At 39.4% G+C, this 18,553-nt stretch overlaps 1 protein-coding gene across 2 annotated transcripts; it reads right to left on the bottom strand.

Annotated features, from left to right (window-relative positions):
- Positions 1-415: 415 nt before the first annotated feature.
- On the bottom strand, positions 416-16,240 carry limk2 (LIM domain kinase 2). Of its 2 annotated transcripts, XM_020705933.3 has the most exons (17): positions 15,873-16,119; positions 15,646-15,730; positions 9,421-9,514; positions 8,954-9,089; positions 6,775-6,884; positions 6,351-6,536; positions 6,020-6,125; positions 5,283-5,482; positions 5,012-5,198; positions 4,840-4,926; positions 4,495-4,626; positions 4,203-4,259; positions 3,931-3,996; positions 3,500-3,674; positions 3,346-3,401; positions 2,932-3,089; positions 416-2,432 (listed from the first exon to the last, which is right to left on the bottom strand). In XM_020705933.3, the coding sequence occupies exons 4-17, from the start codon at positions 8,969-8,971 to the stop codon at positions 2,225-2,227; spliced, it is 1,746 nt and encodes a 581-aa protein (XP_020561592.1). In that variant the 5' UTR covers positions 8,972-9,089; positions 9,421-9,514; positions 15,646-15,730; positions 15,873-16,119; the 3' UTR covers positions 416-2,224. The 2 variants fall into 2 exon arrangements, with proteins under 2 accessions (XP_020561592.1, XP_004072423.1); XM_004072375.5 differs by lacking the exon at positions 9,421-9,514 and having other exon boundaries at positions 15,873-16,240.
- Between the last annotated feature and the right edge of the window lie 2,313 nt (positions 16,241-18,553).

The following is an 18,553-nucleotide window of genomic DNA, read 5'->3' as shown; positions in this document are numbered from 1 at the left end:
GGTGAAAATCTTTGTGCCACCAATTTTAATAACTTGGCCAAAAATAAAAGAAAACGGCTTCCATTTTAAAATATGCATTTATCAGTATTTTGTGGTGTCATTTGCCTATTTGTAGGTATGGTGCTTATTAAAGTAGAACCATTGCAATAGGCTAGGTTTTTTTTCCCTATCGAAATTGCAGTTATGTTATTTCAGTATCAAGTCAGATTTGTAATTTCGTGTTAAAGTTTTCTCTATATTCAAATATTTAAAGATGCTTTCTAAAAAGAATAAAAGACAAAGTTCGTCAGTGCAGTGTGTATCTAGCTAAATCTGTTTTGCAAGGGTTTTCATAACTTTGATGGATCAGTATGAAAAGAAAAACTCTAAACATTTTTATTTACAAAAAAGGGGAAAAAAAACAAGTCAAAAACTATTTTGATGATACTTTTACTGTTTTATTTTCAGAATTTGTGATATGGACAAATACTTCAATATAATGAAATATCAAAAGACTAAGTTTCAGTAAACTGATTGCTTATAAAAAAGTGTTCTTCTAATTTGGTAAACAAAAACGGATTTCAGAAACATTCAGCTGTAATCCCAAAAAAAAAGCAGTCTTTAAGCTACTGCTTCACTGTCACAAAAAAGAATCAAATAAAAAAATAAATAAAAATAAATGAACACATTTTAATCATAAAAAAACCACAGCATTATAAATAAAAGTGGTTACAACTAGTCATCTTGCATTATTGTAGCAATATGCTGCAGAAATGTCAAAATAAAAGTACAAACGCCCTCTCTAAAGACAAAAACTATGTACACATTTACAAAACCGCTTAAATGAAAAACCTGGTCCCCTGTACAAAGCAAGCGTTTTAGGTCAGCTCTTGAATGATTATGTTCGACCGCTCACAACAGTCCAACACTACAGAGGAGCTTCCGTCCTGCAAGAATTCATTATTCTTTCAATCATTAGCCCTCTGAGTAAATGAACCACAAAAGAAGAGATCAGTGGTCTTCAGAAGAAAAATCACATCCTTAGTATTTACTTCTAAATCTCAAAGTGATGAAACTATTCTGGGTCAGAGAAAGTTAAGCCGACACAGCTGGTTCAGGTTTCACCTTCTGTCTTTGTGCTCAGTTTCCTGAATAGCATCAAGATCTCATGCATCTGTTTCAAGAAGAGTTCTGGAGAAAAACGTCAGAAATGAATGCAAAAGAACAAAGTCAGTACATGTCATAATTATGGTGACAATAAACCCAAAAGTGAAAGGTTTTAGTTTGCAGTGAAAAAAAGTGAAAAAAAGACAATTGTCAAAGCCTAAGTAGTTGTGGTAATTTGGTTAAAAAGAAAAGTGATTTGCATTCTTGCATCACAGAGAAAAGTTTGTTGCTCGAGTTGAAAATATGTGGATTTGAAGAAAATGATCCTGGGATAAAAAAATCCAAAACACACATCTAACAACACAAACAGGGCGATTAGAAAAGGGCAGAGTGGAATGAACTGCATCAGCTGGTGCATAATGTTAATCGCATTAAAAACATTAGACAAACATTGAGGTGTGACCTGCTACTGCAAGAATGACTCGTGCAAACGGAAAAACTTCAACACGGACACGGAAATGTTGCACACACTGCAGCAGGATTAACAGACAGAGCTAAACTGTGTTCAAGAAAAATTGTGAATTTAACGACTAAACTTTGAAAACTGTCAAAAGAAAATCTTAAAAGGAGGTGACTGTTTTACGTTCATTTCCAAAAATATTTTCTGTTCTGCGCAACAGACTTAAGGCGGTTAATCCTGACCATCGCTGTGTCTTCATTGTATTTGTTTTCTTTACTGGTTAGGTGTATCTGGGCGAGGACTGACACGTGCATTCCCCACACACACACACACACATACACCCAGCAGACAGTAAGCTGCCACGCGGGGCTTCAGAGGACTCTACTTCACAAAAAGCTTCTCTATCAGGAATCAAACACCTATCTTTAAGTTGATTTTAATGTACAGTGTAAACATTAAAATAGCCCAGTGTTGCTGTACATTGGGGCTACAGATAATTAGTAACACTTGGAATTGTGAAATGTGTCTTAGCGCTCTTCACAGAGCTCTTTTCCCACACAGGGCTGGTCCAGCAATGTCAGACTCTCCAGTCCATGGCTCTGATTCAAGAACTTTTCTCTGTCTTGTTAGTGCAGAAGTTAGGAGGCCAAACGGAAGGTAACCTTGTGGGCGTGTACACTAGGTACTATCGTCTGTCATGGCGGGGCAGTCAGGAGAGGACGCTGTTGGCGTAGATGGCTCATCCGTACTTGGGCTTGGATCTCTAAACCAGTACAGTCGACTCAAGCTCTGATGCAGTTCTTCCAGTTCGGCTGGCAGCGGGATTCTCAGCTCCTGGTTGAGTGATAGAGCTTCAAACCAGTCCTCGAGCTTCTGGAAAGGTGGCCTAAACAAGAGAACAAAAGATGAGTGGAAAGGTAAGAACCAGATCAACAAGGTTGATAGAAAACACGAGGAAGCAATCTAGCAGTGGAGGTGTGTCCCTGCACAAAAAAGTCCAAAACTTTATTTTTTTTGTTTCGTTTTCCATTATTTGTATTTCCTACAGATATATCTAGAAAGTTGGCCATGAGAGGGAGAACAAAACTTAATGAAGACACAACATTTAACATAAAAAAAACTTTAGAAAAGAAAAAAAACATTGATAACTTTGACCATAGTTTTAAAAAACGAGTTTTACTCCTCAAGGCCACTGTGCTCTTGATTTCAGATGAATCCACACGAGCTGCTCAAGGTGAAGGCAGACACGGCTGTTGTGTTCTCGTGACTCATCAGCAATGTTTTTTTTACTAAGCAGCTTTTAGCCACTTTTTGCCAGCGCACAGCTATGCAAACAGAAATCGTATTCACGTGAACCGGCTTTAACTTTGGCATCGGCAGCTCACCGGTTGTCGGGTATGAGGTCACAGCAGGCCACCGCCATGGGAAAGAAAGCTGGAGGACAGTCTTCAGGGAGGAACTTCTCTGCAAACTTGCAAACATTTAGGCCAAAGTCCAAAGTCCTGGGGAGGCACTCGGGATCCGCGTAGACTTTTCCAATGATCTGAATCATGGCGTATAAACATGCGGGCACATGCACAGAAATGTCTGGGTAAATATCCTGCACAGGCAGGTTGTTGTTGTTGAAGCTCAGAAACATCAAGGATGATTAAACAACTGCACAGGGATCATTTCAAAGTGTATTGACTTGTTGAAGAGAAAAGAGCTTGTTTTAATTTTTTTTTTTTTATTGTGATAGCCATTAAAAAAGATATGTAATTGGTATTAACAAGGATGACTGGATGAAACCAGCAGCTCACCTCACAAAGAACAATTCCGTAGGAGAAAACATCCACCTTTTCATCGTACCGTTTACCTGTAATGACGTCACGTAAATGTTGAGAACAAAAACTCAAAACTTGGAGAGAGAAAAAAAGATTACATTTGATAAATGATGACTTTTTTTCCTCTTACCATTGAGCATTTCTGGGGCCATCCAGTAAGGGTTGCCCACAACAGTGTAGCGCTTCTTTCGGTCAATCCGCCTGAACAACCTCTTCTTGTTTGAAGGTTTTTCAGGTGGAGGTTTGGCTTTCTCCTCCACAATGAGCCGGGACAGTCCAAAGTCTGCAACCACTACGGTGTTGTCCTGTTCCAAGATGGCAGATAGGATGGAGAGGAAGGAAAACAAATAAAGGAATTAGAAATATGACACTTGTGCTTGAAGGCACAGTTTCAGAATCAAGTCTTCCGATACTGCGTATCCGGTTTGTGCTGCTGAAAATCAGTTTAATTCTTTCTGTGGTTATAAAGTCACGTGTTTTGCATGTAGTCTTCCTTGAGTCATGGCAGTTCTTTTCTCTCACATAGCTAGATGTGAAACTGGTGTAAACAACATGACTTACCAGTTTAACAAGGCAATTGTGAGAGTTGAGATCTCTGTGGATGATGCTCATTGAGTGAAGGTAGGCCTAGAGATGGAAAGACAAATCGTTTGGTCAGTTAATTAATAAAGGCATTTTCTTTAATCAAATGATCTGAAAATTAACATTTCAAAAAAAAATACACAGAGTTGTTAATTCAAATGAGCTTCTTTTCGTCTAAATATCTGTTAAATTGTGTATTTAAACAATTTACTTTAAATAGTAAATTACAACAGAGGCAAATTTCAACTTACCATGCCAGAAGTGATGCCTTTGGCAAAATTGACCCTCTGTTCCCATGGAAACGGGTCCTGTTAATCCAGAGTAAAGAGAAAACAGGAAAAAAAATAGTCAGCCTCTCAGAGGTCATGTATTTGGGGTAAATAACATATTACTAGATTTTTAAATGTTTTGTGTCCACTATTTGCGTCCACTCTCAATGTGCGGTTTATTCAGGTCGCCCTTTTCCAAAAGAGTGTGTGGTGGAGGCGCAACAGTGAAGGAAACAATAGTGCAGGGAAAACAAATCTCCACCCAGCAACTCACCGTATCTCTGATGACATCCTTTAGGGTGCCTCCCTCAATGTACTCAGTGATTAAATTGAGTCTCTTGTCTTTGTACAGCACACCGATAAACCTCAAAACATGGGGATGCTCGAGGCTTCGCATCACTTTAACCTGAAATTGTCAGAAAAACAAAACTGTTTTAAAAGCAAGCAAGCCTTCCCTGAGGTTTAAATACAAACCAAACAAATGTGTTCCCACAGGACTCAGGCAACAGCCCTAAAGTAATGAAGTACAAAGAAGTGATTGTGCTTTCACTTCGGAAGATTCATCCAAAGACAGTTCTGTCTGTGGAAAATCACAGAGGTGCTGCTGCTCATTACCAACCTCCTTTAGGAAGGTTTTCTGTGTCTCCTCATCACATCGGATCAGCTCTTTCATCACCATCACTTCCCCTGTGGCTTTATGAATCACCTGCGAGAAATTCAGACATTGCTCAGAGCTGATAAAAGTTTAAATAAAATGCTCGGGCAGAAATTTATGGAATGTGGAGGCTGACCTTGATGGCCTGTCCAAAAAAGCCTTTTCCTAAAACCTCGTCATGGATGAGGTCACATGGTCGGAAAATGCGATGAGAGCAACTGCTGGGAGACCTCAAAGATTCAGAGCGCCCGATGTCTTTTGCAAACAAAGGTGACTCTTTTGGAGAATTTGGCCCCGGAGACTTGCATGTGCTGTTGCTCCGCCTTTAACAAACAAGACAAAGGCATTCCCATTTCCTGTCACCATTTACTTTCAGTATAAATGTGAGCGGTTTAAAAGTCACGTACCGTAATGATCTGCGTTTCAGCGTGCCTTCATCTGCAACATCTGTCCTCTCCAACACCGCATCAGACGGAGAGGACAGTCGCATACGGGAGGTTGCGGGGACTCCCAGCTGGTTCCTGGGGGACCCCAGCCTCAGCCTGACTGGATCATGCTCTATAAGCAGCTGCAGTGTGTGACTGGTGCAGTGAATGAGGTTATCCACCTACACAAGCAAGAAATGGACATGTCTGACTTATTTCCATGTAGCTTTTGCAAAAATGTTTTCACTCCTTGCGAAACTGTTCCTTTGTTTTCAACAACTGATGTAACAGATCAAAAATAAAACCCCTAAATTTAGAGATGTTCACACGGCCACTGTGACTGTCAGTTGAAGAGTTTGACCGCTTACTTGAATTCTAGTAAAAACGTAAGCCTCCATCAGCTGAATATCTGAACTAGATTCACAACAGTTGTTCAAAATAAATGTTGAAAACGTCTCTGGAGTAACTGACGGCAGCTGAGGACTGTACTTTGTGGTGCAAGGGCGAGGTTGTGGGCCTTTAAAGTCCTTCACATACCTTCTGTTCCCAGTTGAAGAATGAACTAATGATCAGGGAATGTGAAAAATGTCCAAAGCTAAAGCCGTAGGAAAGTGTTGTTCAACAACAACAAGTTTTGTAAAAAGAAACTGTTGGTTTCAGTTGAAAGATCACCTCATCCCTGAAGTATCAGACCAAAAAAAAAAAAAAAGAAATCTCACCTGCTGCTCCATCAGCGTCTCAACAGGAAGACCATTGATCTCCAGGATCCTGTCCCCGACATGGATGGCATTTCGTACTTCTGGACTAATAAGCATGCCTCTGACCCTGAAACAACCCAGCACCAACATGAATATATGTGAGCACACAAGGACAGCCCCTCTAAGAACTAGAACAACACTCAAACAACAACACTAAACCACCGACTGCTGCTTTTTCCTGCAGTGGCACACTTCCACACCTGCTATTTAACAGACCTGTAATCAACCTTACGTAATGCATTACTCATTCTGTTCTCATACGAGTAGAAAATAAGCATCAGAAGCAACGCACTCTTTCACTTGAACATTTGCAGAACCAGCGACATCCCTTAGCACCGACACCGAGAAGCCCCTCTTGCCGTTGGCTGCAGAGGGCATGGAGATGAGGGTCACTGTGTGGGGCAGGGAGTGAATGACGGAGTCTTGAGAGTGTTTTTCCAACATTGGCTTGAGGACCTCCTGTTTGTAGCACCTTCCACTGCAAAAAACATGCATCGAAGCACCTCAGCTTTAGCCTTTTTACCATTCTACTATCATTCCAAAATCATCAGAAGACTTTAAATAAATATGATTAAAGGCAAAAAAACATTTTAAGTTACCATAAATGCAAATAAGGCACTTCATAGACAAGATGTAAAACTATCTATATCTAAAAATGATCAATGAATCTACTTTTAATATTAAAAAAATGGCTTGAAAAGGTTGAAGTAACTTACCAGTAGAGTTTGGACCGCTCGACCAAAGCATAAGTATCTCTATCCTCAATCACCACCTTGCAGCTTAGACAAACAAAACATTCAGGGTGGTACTTGTGTTCTTCAGCCACCTGGAACCACACAAAAACCAGCAAATCATCCACTCAGCTTCAAGTAAAAAGTAATCCAAAGAGGACTGCGCGTTCGCCTTAAGACCTCCTCTCCACTGCGAGCGTGAAACCCTCAACACCTGCTTTTCTCTCAGCCCGTCTGGAATCTGCTGACGTCATCTGCTCTGCAGGTCTGAGCCGCTTGAATCACTGCTGCTCTGCCTTTCAAGTCTGTCTCAGTGACACAGCCTCCACACGACGGGCCGGTTTGCCTTCCGACATGAATGTCACACACCGGCTACATCTGTCTTGTTTCATCCCTCTCATGCAAAATGAGATAATGCAGCCCCTTTGATCCAAGAGTTAGTTACATACTTGTTCAGAAGAAAGGCTGGTTTCTGAATAAATCTCTATTAAATGTAATGCTTTTTGTTTTATGCAAGAAAAGACATTTTTTGTCAAAAAGATGCTCCTGAGTTTGTAATTGCAATGTTAAGGAATGTAGTTGTTTTTTTCCCCCTTTCCTTTTTCTTGGAGTACTTTTCCAACATCTGACACAGCTCTGAGTCAGACGGTGTTGGGAGTCACTTTTCAGCTGCTTAAAAATGATGACAACCAAATTATTGTGAAAGCCCAACTCCTAGCCTTAAAGCCAAAAACAGAAGCACAGTGGCGTGCTGCTTTAACTCAAACAAACCAGGCTCCTTTAAAAAAAAACCCATCAAAATGGTGAAGAAAAAAAACTAAAGCAAAAAACAACAACTTTAAGATGCAAAACATCCCAATGAATCAATAAACTAACAAATAATTAACTGGGACAAAAACAGCAGTGTTCTGGGGAAGAATGCTTAACAAGCAGGCAGCCGCTCTGCGTGACCCTCCTCCACCATTGGACCACAATGATTTTCTTTCTGGCTGACAGACTGTGGTGCCACTTCAGCCCTGCCAAAAACATTTGGCCTCACTGGCTGATGAAGCGAGATGCGAGTAAAAATAAATAAATAAAAAGCTCCATTGTGTGTTAGTTGGTAGCAAAAAAGAAAAAAAGAAAAAAAACAAAAAAACCCAAGTCTGGTTTCATGTTGGACAAGTTTGAAACCAGCAGGAGATTAACTTAAAGACCCACAACCGAGCCTGAGTGGCATTTGCACTAAATCTAACCCACATCAGCTTCTCTACTTTGATCAAAGCTCCTCTTTTTACTTTCTGTTATGTGAAGTAACTCCTCAGTTTTAAAAACGCATTCTCGAATGTTAAAAGAGCCATCAATTCAGATCATATTTTTGGGAAAAATAAAAAAAAGAGGAGTCTAAATGCTCCAAAAAGGAGCACATGTTCTCCTTCCTACAGCATGTGGGGAGGCGAACCGTGGAGAACTTGTGCAGAGAGGGAACAGACTGGGGCCTCTGGGGCCTCGAGGGGGAAACCAATTCACAAGTGAAGTCTAGAACTCCTTCTGCTAAGTTCAGCAGCAGCCCAAGTGAAGTATCACTCATTTTTAAACTGCGGCCAATGCAGCCCTCCGCTTTTTTTTTTTAATGCATGCTAGCCGCCTGTTTCAACGTGTATCACCATGCTTAATGGCCATTTTGAAGGACATATTACTTGCATGTTGCTGGATGAGCAGAGGAGACAAGCGGATAGAGGCAAAACGTCTGAGTAAAAGTTGAAATGTAGTCCGTTAAAGTCTTGCGAAATCACAGATGTTAAGAGAAAAACAAAGACGGGACTCATCCATCCTAAGACAAAAAAAACTATTTAAGAAGCCTGTGTGGTCACTTTAAGCCATTGTACTAATGTTTATTAAAGGGGGTAAGAGTGCTTCCACTAGCTGACCTTCAGTGGACTATCATGTCTCAGTCAGAAACTCAAAAACTATCAAGTTTTCTAGATACTTTGAAAAATGTAGTATAAGAAAGAAAAAGACCAAGTATGGGTTAAAGGAAAGTCAAACGCTGTTGAAGAGCTCCCAAGAGAGCACTAGTTTTCCACTGTCCCTCCACTTCTTGTAGCAAAAGTCACAAAACATGAAAAAAAAAGGTTCCAAAAAATAAAAAAAGACAGGAAAATAATAAAAACAGCAGACTTACCATAGCAGGTCCGGTCATGAGCAGAGAGCAGCCATGGCAGAACTCTCCAAACTTCTCCAGGTAATGTTTTCGGCAGTACAGTTTGCCCTCATTCTCATAGTACCAGTTAGTCAGGAGGTCAGAGCACACAGAACATCTGGAAAGACGACAAAAACCCTTCAGATCAAAAAGGATGACTACTTATCCAATGCAAGAAACAGTTGACAAATCAAAAGATATTTAAGAATAGCAAACAGTATCAGCGGTAGTAATTGAAATTCAATAAAAAAAATTTTAAAAAAATCCAAAAACTAAAGGAAAATATAAATGTTGTTCTATTAAACTAGACGCAGGGCATAGACCTGCTGCCTCTGTTCTGAGTGCTGGGAAGATAACTTGTTATTCCACTTTGAATAAGACTTAATGGGTGGTGGATTTACTAAATATTTACTTTACAGACTTTGCTAAGCGGCTGTATTGTTCCAAACCTCTTTGGAGGAAAGTCCACCGATCACCTGCTTGTTTACTCTGCATTCGTCTTCCAACACTTAAACTTATTGCTGCTGCTCTTCTTATCTCCGTCTATGTAAACATGAACAAGTGATCCTGTTAGTGCTGAAGTCAAAAGGTGCAAACCATCAAACTCCCTCAAGGTCCAGGCAGGAGTTTAATTTCTTTGTTCTTTGGGGCATATGCAAGCTAAATTAAATCTAAATATGCTATCTGAATCTAACAAGTCTGATTGGTCACATGAGGAAAACTTTGGAACAAAATGTTGGGAGGAACGCTGTATTTGCAGCAAAGTGGAACGCTCCTGCAAACTGAGCTTCTGCAACCAGCAGCTCTGATGCAAAACTTGGACGAAGCACCCTGCCAGAGATTAGGTTACTAAAATCTGTGCAGCGTTTTATACGTGTTGCAAATATTCCACAACCTCCTCTGCTCAAACATGGCTTTTCCAGTAAAACACACACACACACACATATTTGTGTAGATTTTGCTGATTACATAGAGACGAAGGGCTACAAATTTTTCCAAACTTTGATTTACGAGTCACCCATGGAGAGCGATAGTCTCGCCAATAACTCAAGATAAAGAACAAAGAAAGTTGTCAAGACACTCGTCCTTTCAAAACTTAGTGGAGTTTCAGCTACTTCCTTTTTTTTTAAATGCACATCTTTGGGACATTTCTCCCTTATGAAAGGCTTTCTCTAAAAATACCTCTTATTTTTCAGCAGAGCTGCCAGCAATCTTTGATCTGTTCTCCGACTGGCAGGTACAGTCCATCCAGGATTATTGACTTTGGCACAGATCCCAGATGTTTCAGACTTTCTGGCACAATATGAGAGCTTTCTAGAAGACCACACATGTTTGCATGTCAACTAAAAAAAAATGCAAACTTATTTTTGTCTGGAGCAAAAAGCCTTTCACCTCCTTCAAGCTTAGAAGGATCAATGAATCACGAATGTGCAGTAAAAACAGGTCAGCATAGTGACTGCGGCTTTGACACGCCACAGTGGGATGTGATAGGAGGAAACGCAGCAAAAGGTTGCTGAGGTGTGCGACTCATGACGGCTGTTAGCGATATCAGAGGCCAGACATCTGACCTGACAAAATCTGTTTATGCAAAACCGCTGCTTATCAGTGCCAGTCAAAGCTCATGTAAATCTCCAGACAAGCCTTTTCTTCGATAAACCAACAACCTGCCCTACTGTGCATTCACCTCCAACAGGCGGTTACCGTCAGTTCCATCTTTAGCCATTATTTTTGAATTCGAATTTTTTTTTTTTAGATTTATAAAGATCATTGGATTTTATTTTAGCAATTAGTCATAAGACGTCATTTTTATTTCCACTAAAAAGGAGAGACAATTAAGGAGTAACAAACATTTACACTTGCTCCGTCTATTTACCTTTAAATATTTAGAAAACCTTTTTATTTATAGCAATTTACAAGGGAAGGATCAAATATAACTCTTAAGATTAATTAGATTAAAAAGGAGCAATAAAACTAAAACCCAGTCAGAGTTTAATAAAAGCTCAGAGGTAGAGGAAACCGTATAAAATCCATATCAACCCAAAGCTCACAATTCAATTTCCTATTCAATATAATTGGAGTGACGAGAGATTTTTATAATTTCTTTTTTGTTTGCTTATTTTAAAAAAGTTTAAGTAGTGAATAAACGTAAACAAAAGAGAAACCATCACTAATTAAATGTTGAATTCTTACATTGAAAACCAGTCATAAAGTGTGCTGGATTTGATATATTTTGCCGTTTCTCAGTAAAGATCAATTTCCTTTGATAAACTGGTTCATTAAACCCATTGAGGATTGAGTCCAATGAATACGCAGGGTTTGTTTGATGAATTATGGTAGAAAAGAGAGGAAAATAGAAGGACCGATGGTTCTGATGGACTTAAGCAGATCGTCTGACCATTATGAGAGGAACAGAACTTTGAACACCAGAATCACTGAGCTTAAGCAGACAGGTCCAGAAATACCGGATGTTATCTGACTTAAGGTGATATGAATAGACTTAGGCATATAGCAAATACTAAATTAAATGGTAAATACTAATACTTTTAGTGCTTTACTACCTTCTTAGAAGGCCCAAAGCGCTTCACAGTCACAGTCCCATTCATCCTTTCACACACACATTCACACATTCTGCTTCCAACCTATAAGCATCAGGAGCAATGTGGAGTTCAGTGTCTTCCTCAAGGACACTTCGACACATGAACGGACAATGCTGGAACCGAACCTGTGATCTTCCAGTCGACCGCTACACTAAAGAATAAACACTAAATTTAGCAACTTTATGAACTTCAGTCCTGCTAGTCTCGCATTTCCAAACGTATGAACCGCTTTCTATACTGTAAGCCCAGATAATTATTGAAGATCTAAACATCTGGTTTTTTTCAACATGCATAACATTTCCATTCTCCATATCGCACAGCAAAACCATCAGTATCTTCCACACGCTGAGCACAAAGGCCAAAAGTTCAGCAGATCTCTTCTCTGAGTCAGTGCTCCCTCAAGGTGAACGTTCATTAAACCTGACAGTTTAAATATTGGCCACAACTTTCCACTGCAGGTCAAAACAAGTGACTCTTAATGCCAGTTTGTCAGCGTGTCACGACCTTCGGATGGTTACTCAGACGATACTCCTGTCTATTCAACAACACCACCGATAAAAAAAATAAAAGGATCCGAGTGTCATCTTTATGTGTGAATGGAAAAATAAAGATAAAAAAAACCAACATTCAGGTGCAGAAAATAAAAGTTATTTTTGGTTAGAGATTACTTGGTATTTTAGGCAAAAATGAACAACCTTGATAACCGAAAAACTGAATTTACATGATCAGACTTAGTTGTCAGTTCTGATGGTGCATGTTGCTTAGCAACTATTACATTGAGTAATGTTTCTGTGATTTATGACACAAAATTTACAGCAAAGCTTTCTCATAAAAGTCTATCCTTAATGCATTTGAGCAGAGAGTGTTGGGGTGCAAATCTCTGGTACTTTCAAACATTTTTACACCAATTGGTGATGAAAAACGGTTTCCGTGGTGTTAACATATGAAGAGATTGCTATTTTCAGCCTCAACTCAGATTGTTCACATAAAAATCTTGATGTTTTGTGTTTGTGAATGCCAAACTACACTAAATGAATAAACTGTCATTTTGATGTGCTGATGTCATCTTATGTTTAAACAGTTCCAATTGGGTGAAAAATGTGATCCTAATCGCTCACACAGATAAAAGCAAAGTGCTGTGATACTACAGATAAGCCTTTATGAATTCTAGTATCTGTCCAGAAGCTGAAAAATAAAAGCTTCAATTTTAATTAAATACTTGCTTCCTAATTGTTGAAACGATAAAAACACCAAGAGAAGGGTGGGCTCACTGAACTCTGGTGGTTTCTACAACAAACAATGAAATCGGCATGTTGTCACAAACACTCCAAAGTAAACACTCCTCATTTCCTAAAACCCACATTCCTGCAGGAGGGCAATTCTTTGTTGAAGTGAGGAGACGGCAGGAGATGGGCCTGAGCAGTGCCCTCTGTGACCTACAGAATATTTCACTTTCAAACCTAAAGGCTCTGCTCGGCAGACTCAACAACAATAATAATCATACAACCAGACACGAGCATCCATAATTCATTGAGATTACGTCACCAATGACTCATCATGTGAACAAGTCACCGACTTATATATGGTTGCATCAGACTCTCAGATTTGATTTTATTATCAGACTAAAAGTGAGAGAAAATACAAACTAAATTTACAAAGTTTATACTTCGGCTATAAAACTAAAGATGTTGCTCTATTCATGTCAGAGATCAAATAAAAATGTTTTATTGTTTAAGTAACATCTCAAAAACAGCTAACTATTACCCTAAAAATAAACTTATTATAATAAATGCAATAATTAAAATGATTAAAAGTCTAGAAAAAACAAACTTTCCTTGAGCCGAAAATTTAGGTTAAAAACCAAGATTTAAGTTAAAAAAGTAAAAAACAACAACTTCCACTTCAATTTTCTCACTCATGGGAGGATAATTAAGCACAAAGCAGGCTGATAAGAAAAAGGAAGAAGCCCCATTGTTAAAAAACAAAAAACAAAGCCTGGACTTTTGTGCCAAAAGTGTCTGAGACAGAGATTGGGTGATATGAATCGGCGTCTAGGAATGCAGAAAACAGTGAAGTTGAGTGTGGTGTTACCTATGGCTCAGGGCAGCACCACCAGGTTTATTGGAACAGGAGTGAGCTCAACTCCCAAGAATGTTACACAAGGTAGAGGTACACAGGGTAGAGTGGCAGCATGTGGACAATGAGGAGCAGGAACACAAAAGGGTATGAGAGCAGTTAGAACACGTTTTAGGCGGGTTGTTTGAGGGATTATAGTTGTGCAGAGAGTGTGCTTCTAGATAAGAGTCTGTTTATCGCACCGGCCATTATCTGTAAACTTTGGAGTCAAACCTGAGGAAGACAAACATCTCATTTCCATTAGGCTTTAAATGAAAACCTCTGCAGAGGAGAATAAAGAAAATGTCAGGAAATTAATGGAAAAGGATAAAGACGATGGCTTAAAGCTCAGGAAGATATATGTTTTTAGCTTCTACACAATGAAAAGGTTTAATCCCAGTCATTTATGTCCACTTCATATTTAGCTAAGCATTTACAAATTTTTTTTTTACACAGTTTATTCACCAACGATTACACTTATTTTTCTTTTGTTTTATCAACTCGTTTAAGGTCATGTTTTGTCAGTTCCCCCTCTAAAAACATTAACATTTGTAGTCAAAATCAAAAAACCTGTTTACTAGAACATAGTTTCTCCAGAAATTGAAGGGAAGGAGCCGTTGGCATGGAGTGAGCCTGCCTTCATTTACCATCATCTCCCGTTAGCTTACAGCCCCAATCTAATATTACCAGTGCAACAAAAACAGCGAGCAACATTGGAGCTATCCAGCTGTAAAGTTTTTATCCAGATGCCAGCTCAGCCTAGGAAAAAAAAAGACGTACTTGGATCCATTTGTCTGGAAATGGATGCATCAGAATGGAGCGGAGCCGGGAGTTTGTGATCTGCTGATTGGAGATTTTAACAAGTACAGGCTTTTTTCCAACTGCTTTTTTTCGTCTGCTCCTGACTGATTCTCTAGGCTTATCCAGGTGAGCAGCAATTTTAAGCATCTTTTTCTTTCTAAATGTCCTTTATCATGACACAATTTTCATTGGAGTCAGTCTTTAAGCTACATTTTTATTGGTTTCATTCAATAAAAATAGGCATATTTTCTTGTAGTGTACGTCAGTGTTCTTCAACAGGCGTTGAGCCAAAGTAGAAGTTTTTCTTGACCAAAAACAAAAAAATCCAAAGAAACACTACAACCAGAAATGTAAAAAAAAAATGAAACTATACTTCATATTAACAAGTCGTTTTTTTTATCAGTGTCTTGAACAGACAGGAAAAATTCTTAAGATCTTTCAAATTTCTACTTGATTAGTGTGAAACAAGCCCGTTTTTTAGACACAAAAAACATTTACCATTGCCAGTGAGAAGTGTGCAGATTAAATAAAAAGCACTTTGATTTTTTGATATATTTATAATGCAAATGTTGACAATTTCATTCAAACCTGTTTAGAAGCCATGGTTATGGTTAACTTAAAAGATATATCTCGATCGATAATGCAATAAACGTTCAATAAAAGTAAAAATTAATCTTTCATTTTTGAAACTTATAAATATTTTAAGCAAAAATATAAAAGAAAAACGACATCAACATTTTAAAAAATTGAAAAGTGGTTATTTATTTATTTTTCTCCAAAAGACGGTTTGGATTCATGAATGAAGATGGGCATTTGCTGGCAGATCCAGCTCAGTTAATTAATAATTAGTCAATCTGTCAATTGCGCGGTCACGTGTCCGCAGCGCGAGAGCAGGTTTGGAACATCTCAAGGTGATTTTAGCTTCACGTGGCACAGAGACTGAAAGTGTTTAAACGACATTTAAATTAAATAAGTTCGACTGAAATTTGAAAAAGCCACAAAACGACACAAAGCAGACAATAAACCAAACGTTACGAGGAAGAAGCGAGAAAACCTGCTTCCAGGCATCCTTCTAAAAGCCAAAACCTCCCGGTCACCACTCGAACAAAGCTGTGCTCATTAACAGAGGAACGCTTGGAAGCAGAACCGGAGACCACTCACTGGAAGCAGGCGTTGTGCCAGGTTTCCTGGAGGACCTTCGTGTGAAACGAGTCCTGGATTTTGCCTCTACAGCCCGCACAGAAACCTGCAAAGACAAAAGAAAAAAAAAAGAGACAAAAGGCTGAAACAAAGCGAGGACCATATTAAAAACGAACAACCGTTCGCTTCATGCAGGATGCTTCCCGACGGTATTCATAACCTTACGTTAACGTGACATAAAATCTTACTTTCTAGCTCATCCATCTACTCCGTCGTCGTGTTCCAGCTTCTACTGAGTCCTCATAATGAGGGAAGGAGGAGCTGTCATGTGCCGCCTCAAGCTTTCATCCGCCCGCTCTAGACTCTCAAACTCCAGGCTCAGGACGCGGCAGGAAGACCGCACTGACTAATTTCTGTTTGAAGATACCCCCGAGGAGGACAACAATCACCTCCGAGACTGCGCCGCTGTCGCTGCGGGGCAACCGCTGACGTAATGAAGTCTCCACATTCCTCTACGGAGAGCGGAAGGGCTCAACTGCAGCACCTGGAAGCAGGAGCGTGCCGAGGAGCGCTCGCACACTGAGAATGAACGGTGGTGGCGCCATCTACTGGCGAGAGAATGCTCTGCAAATGAAGCGACAAAATTTTGCATTTTGGGCCTTCAAAAAGTTTTCACTTTGATACATTTTCATTCCATTTACTACGACAAACACTTTGAATAAAATAAGTTTCGATTAAGATTTAACATCAAATATATTCAGTTAAAGATACTCTAGGTAAGGGTGCTCAGTGAAACTGAACATCAATGGGGGACCTGGGTACTTTGGCTTCTTCCCACCATCCAAAAACATGCTTCATAGGTTAATTGGTTACACTAAATTGTCCATAGGTGTGAATGTGAGTCTGCATGGATGTGTGATTGTGGCCCTGCGAAACACTGGCGACCTGTCCGGGGTGTCCACTGTCCTCGCCCGCAAGTCGGGATAGACTCCAGCAGCCCTGTGACCTCAAAAGGGACAAAACGGATTAGAAGATAAATGAATGATACACTAGGTATATTTAAAATGAACATAGAAGAGTTTTATGTTTTTGCTGACCATTTTTCATCTGTTTTATCACTGTATGTTCTTCACCTTTACTATCCCGTCAGGGGTTGCCAAAGTGAATCAGCTTTCACCAATTCAAACAGTTTGGTAGAGATTTTTACTCCGGATCCCCTTCCTGATGCAACCCTGCATTTTATCCGGGCTGGGGACAGGCACATGGAGACTCAGACCTGAATCCCTTGTGGCTACATTGTTAGGCAGTAGCTTGAAAGGTCTTGCTCAAGGACCAACAGAAGATCTAGCTCATTGAACCCCATGAGAATCAATCCCTGATTTCCCGTGTGCTAGTACGGCATTTAACCAACTGAGTTGAAATTTTTAGTATGATTTTTAAGAATTTATCATCACAAAATCGAATTTTAACATCCAAATCCATATTTTTAATGTCATATAATGTAGCTGTGAGGAGACCCAAGCCAGGGTCTCATGTACAAGTCCCAAGCCCGTTTTTGGACATGTGGGGGAGAGAGTCGGAATATATTGGTAGAAGGATGCTGAGTCTAGAGCTGCAAGGCAAGAGGTCTAGGGCACGAGACTAGAGGAAGACCAAAGAGGAGTTTTATGGATGCACTGAACACAGACATGAAGGTACCTGGTGTTGGAGTAAAGGATGCAGAAGACAGGATTAGATGGCGGAAGCTGATTTGCTGTTTCAATCCTTAAGGGAAAAGCTGAAAGAAAAAGAAGATGTCATGTTGCACTTTTAACTACACGGTTTATCTAAAGATGTCTTTTTTTTATTCAACTATTTATTATTTATATATATATATATATATATATATATATATATATATATTCTACTCTGAGTTTAGTGAGATAATGTAAACTTCTGGACTGTAAATGTTGATTGTTGATGTTCCAGCTGCTCAGTATTTGTAGTCTTCTTTGGACCTACCATCTTATGTTTAGTTGTTAATAAAGTTTTAAGAAACGCGTTTCCAATGGTTTTGCCCTTTTTTCTTTCTTTTGTTTTCATCATTTTCGTTAAAACTTTCTAAACGTCACATTTTCTTCTTTCATCTGTGATGTATTCCAGAACCAGTGTTTTATAAAACCAATTGTTCAAAATAAAAAGTTAAGAAGTGCTTCAAAAACAGATCTAGTCAGACCATCGATTTTGCTTTTCACACCCAAATTGTAATCACTGAAATGAATAAAACACAGAAAGGATTTGTTCTTGACAAAAGCAATCAGAAGGCAAAGTCTGTTTTATGAGCCTTAAACATCAGAGTTGTTTTAAGAATAGGATTGAATCAGAGTTCTGACATGACATCCTCTACTTTAAACAACGTCATAACTGAAATGTTTTTTCATGGCCCTAAAGACTGCCAAAATTAACAGTTAGCAGAGTACAGACGAAAAAGCAATAATCTCAATTTTGAGTGCTCTAAGAACAAACAGGGAACATAATCTTACTAATATTCCCTAAAATAACAAGAATAGAAAAGTAAAGTTGTTATTTAAAGTCTTTAAAACTCAGAAAGTACATTTCCATCCATCCATCCATCCATCCATCCATCCATCCATCCATCCATCCATCTACTTCCGTTAATCAAGGACTGGATCACGGGGGCAGCAGTCTAAGCAAAGATGCTCAGACTTCTCTCTCCCCAGCCACTTCCTCCAACTCTTCTAGGGAACACCATGAGGTATTCTCAGGCCAGCCGTGAGACGTAGTCTCTCCAGCGTGTCCTGGGTCTTCCCTGGGGACTCCGATCAGTGGAACATGCCCGGAACACCTCCCCAGGAGGCATTCGTACCAGATGCCCGAGCCACTTCAACTGTTTCCTCTCGACGTGGGAATATGTTCAAACGTCGATTGA

This window comes from Oryzias latipes, chromosome 9 (genome assembly GCF_053564925.1).
Source record: "Oryzias latipes strain Hd-rR chromosome 9, Olatipes_Hd-rR_3.1".
In the NCBI taxonomy this organism is placed as follows: Eukaryota; Metazoa; Chordata; class Actinopteri; order Beloniformes; family Adrianichthyidae; genus Oryzias; species Oryzias latipes.
The sequence above is the reverse complement of the archived record's forward strand: the minus strand, read 5'-3'. Positions and strand labels throughout refer to the sequence as shown.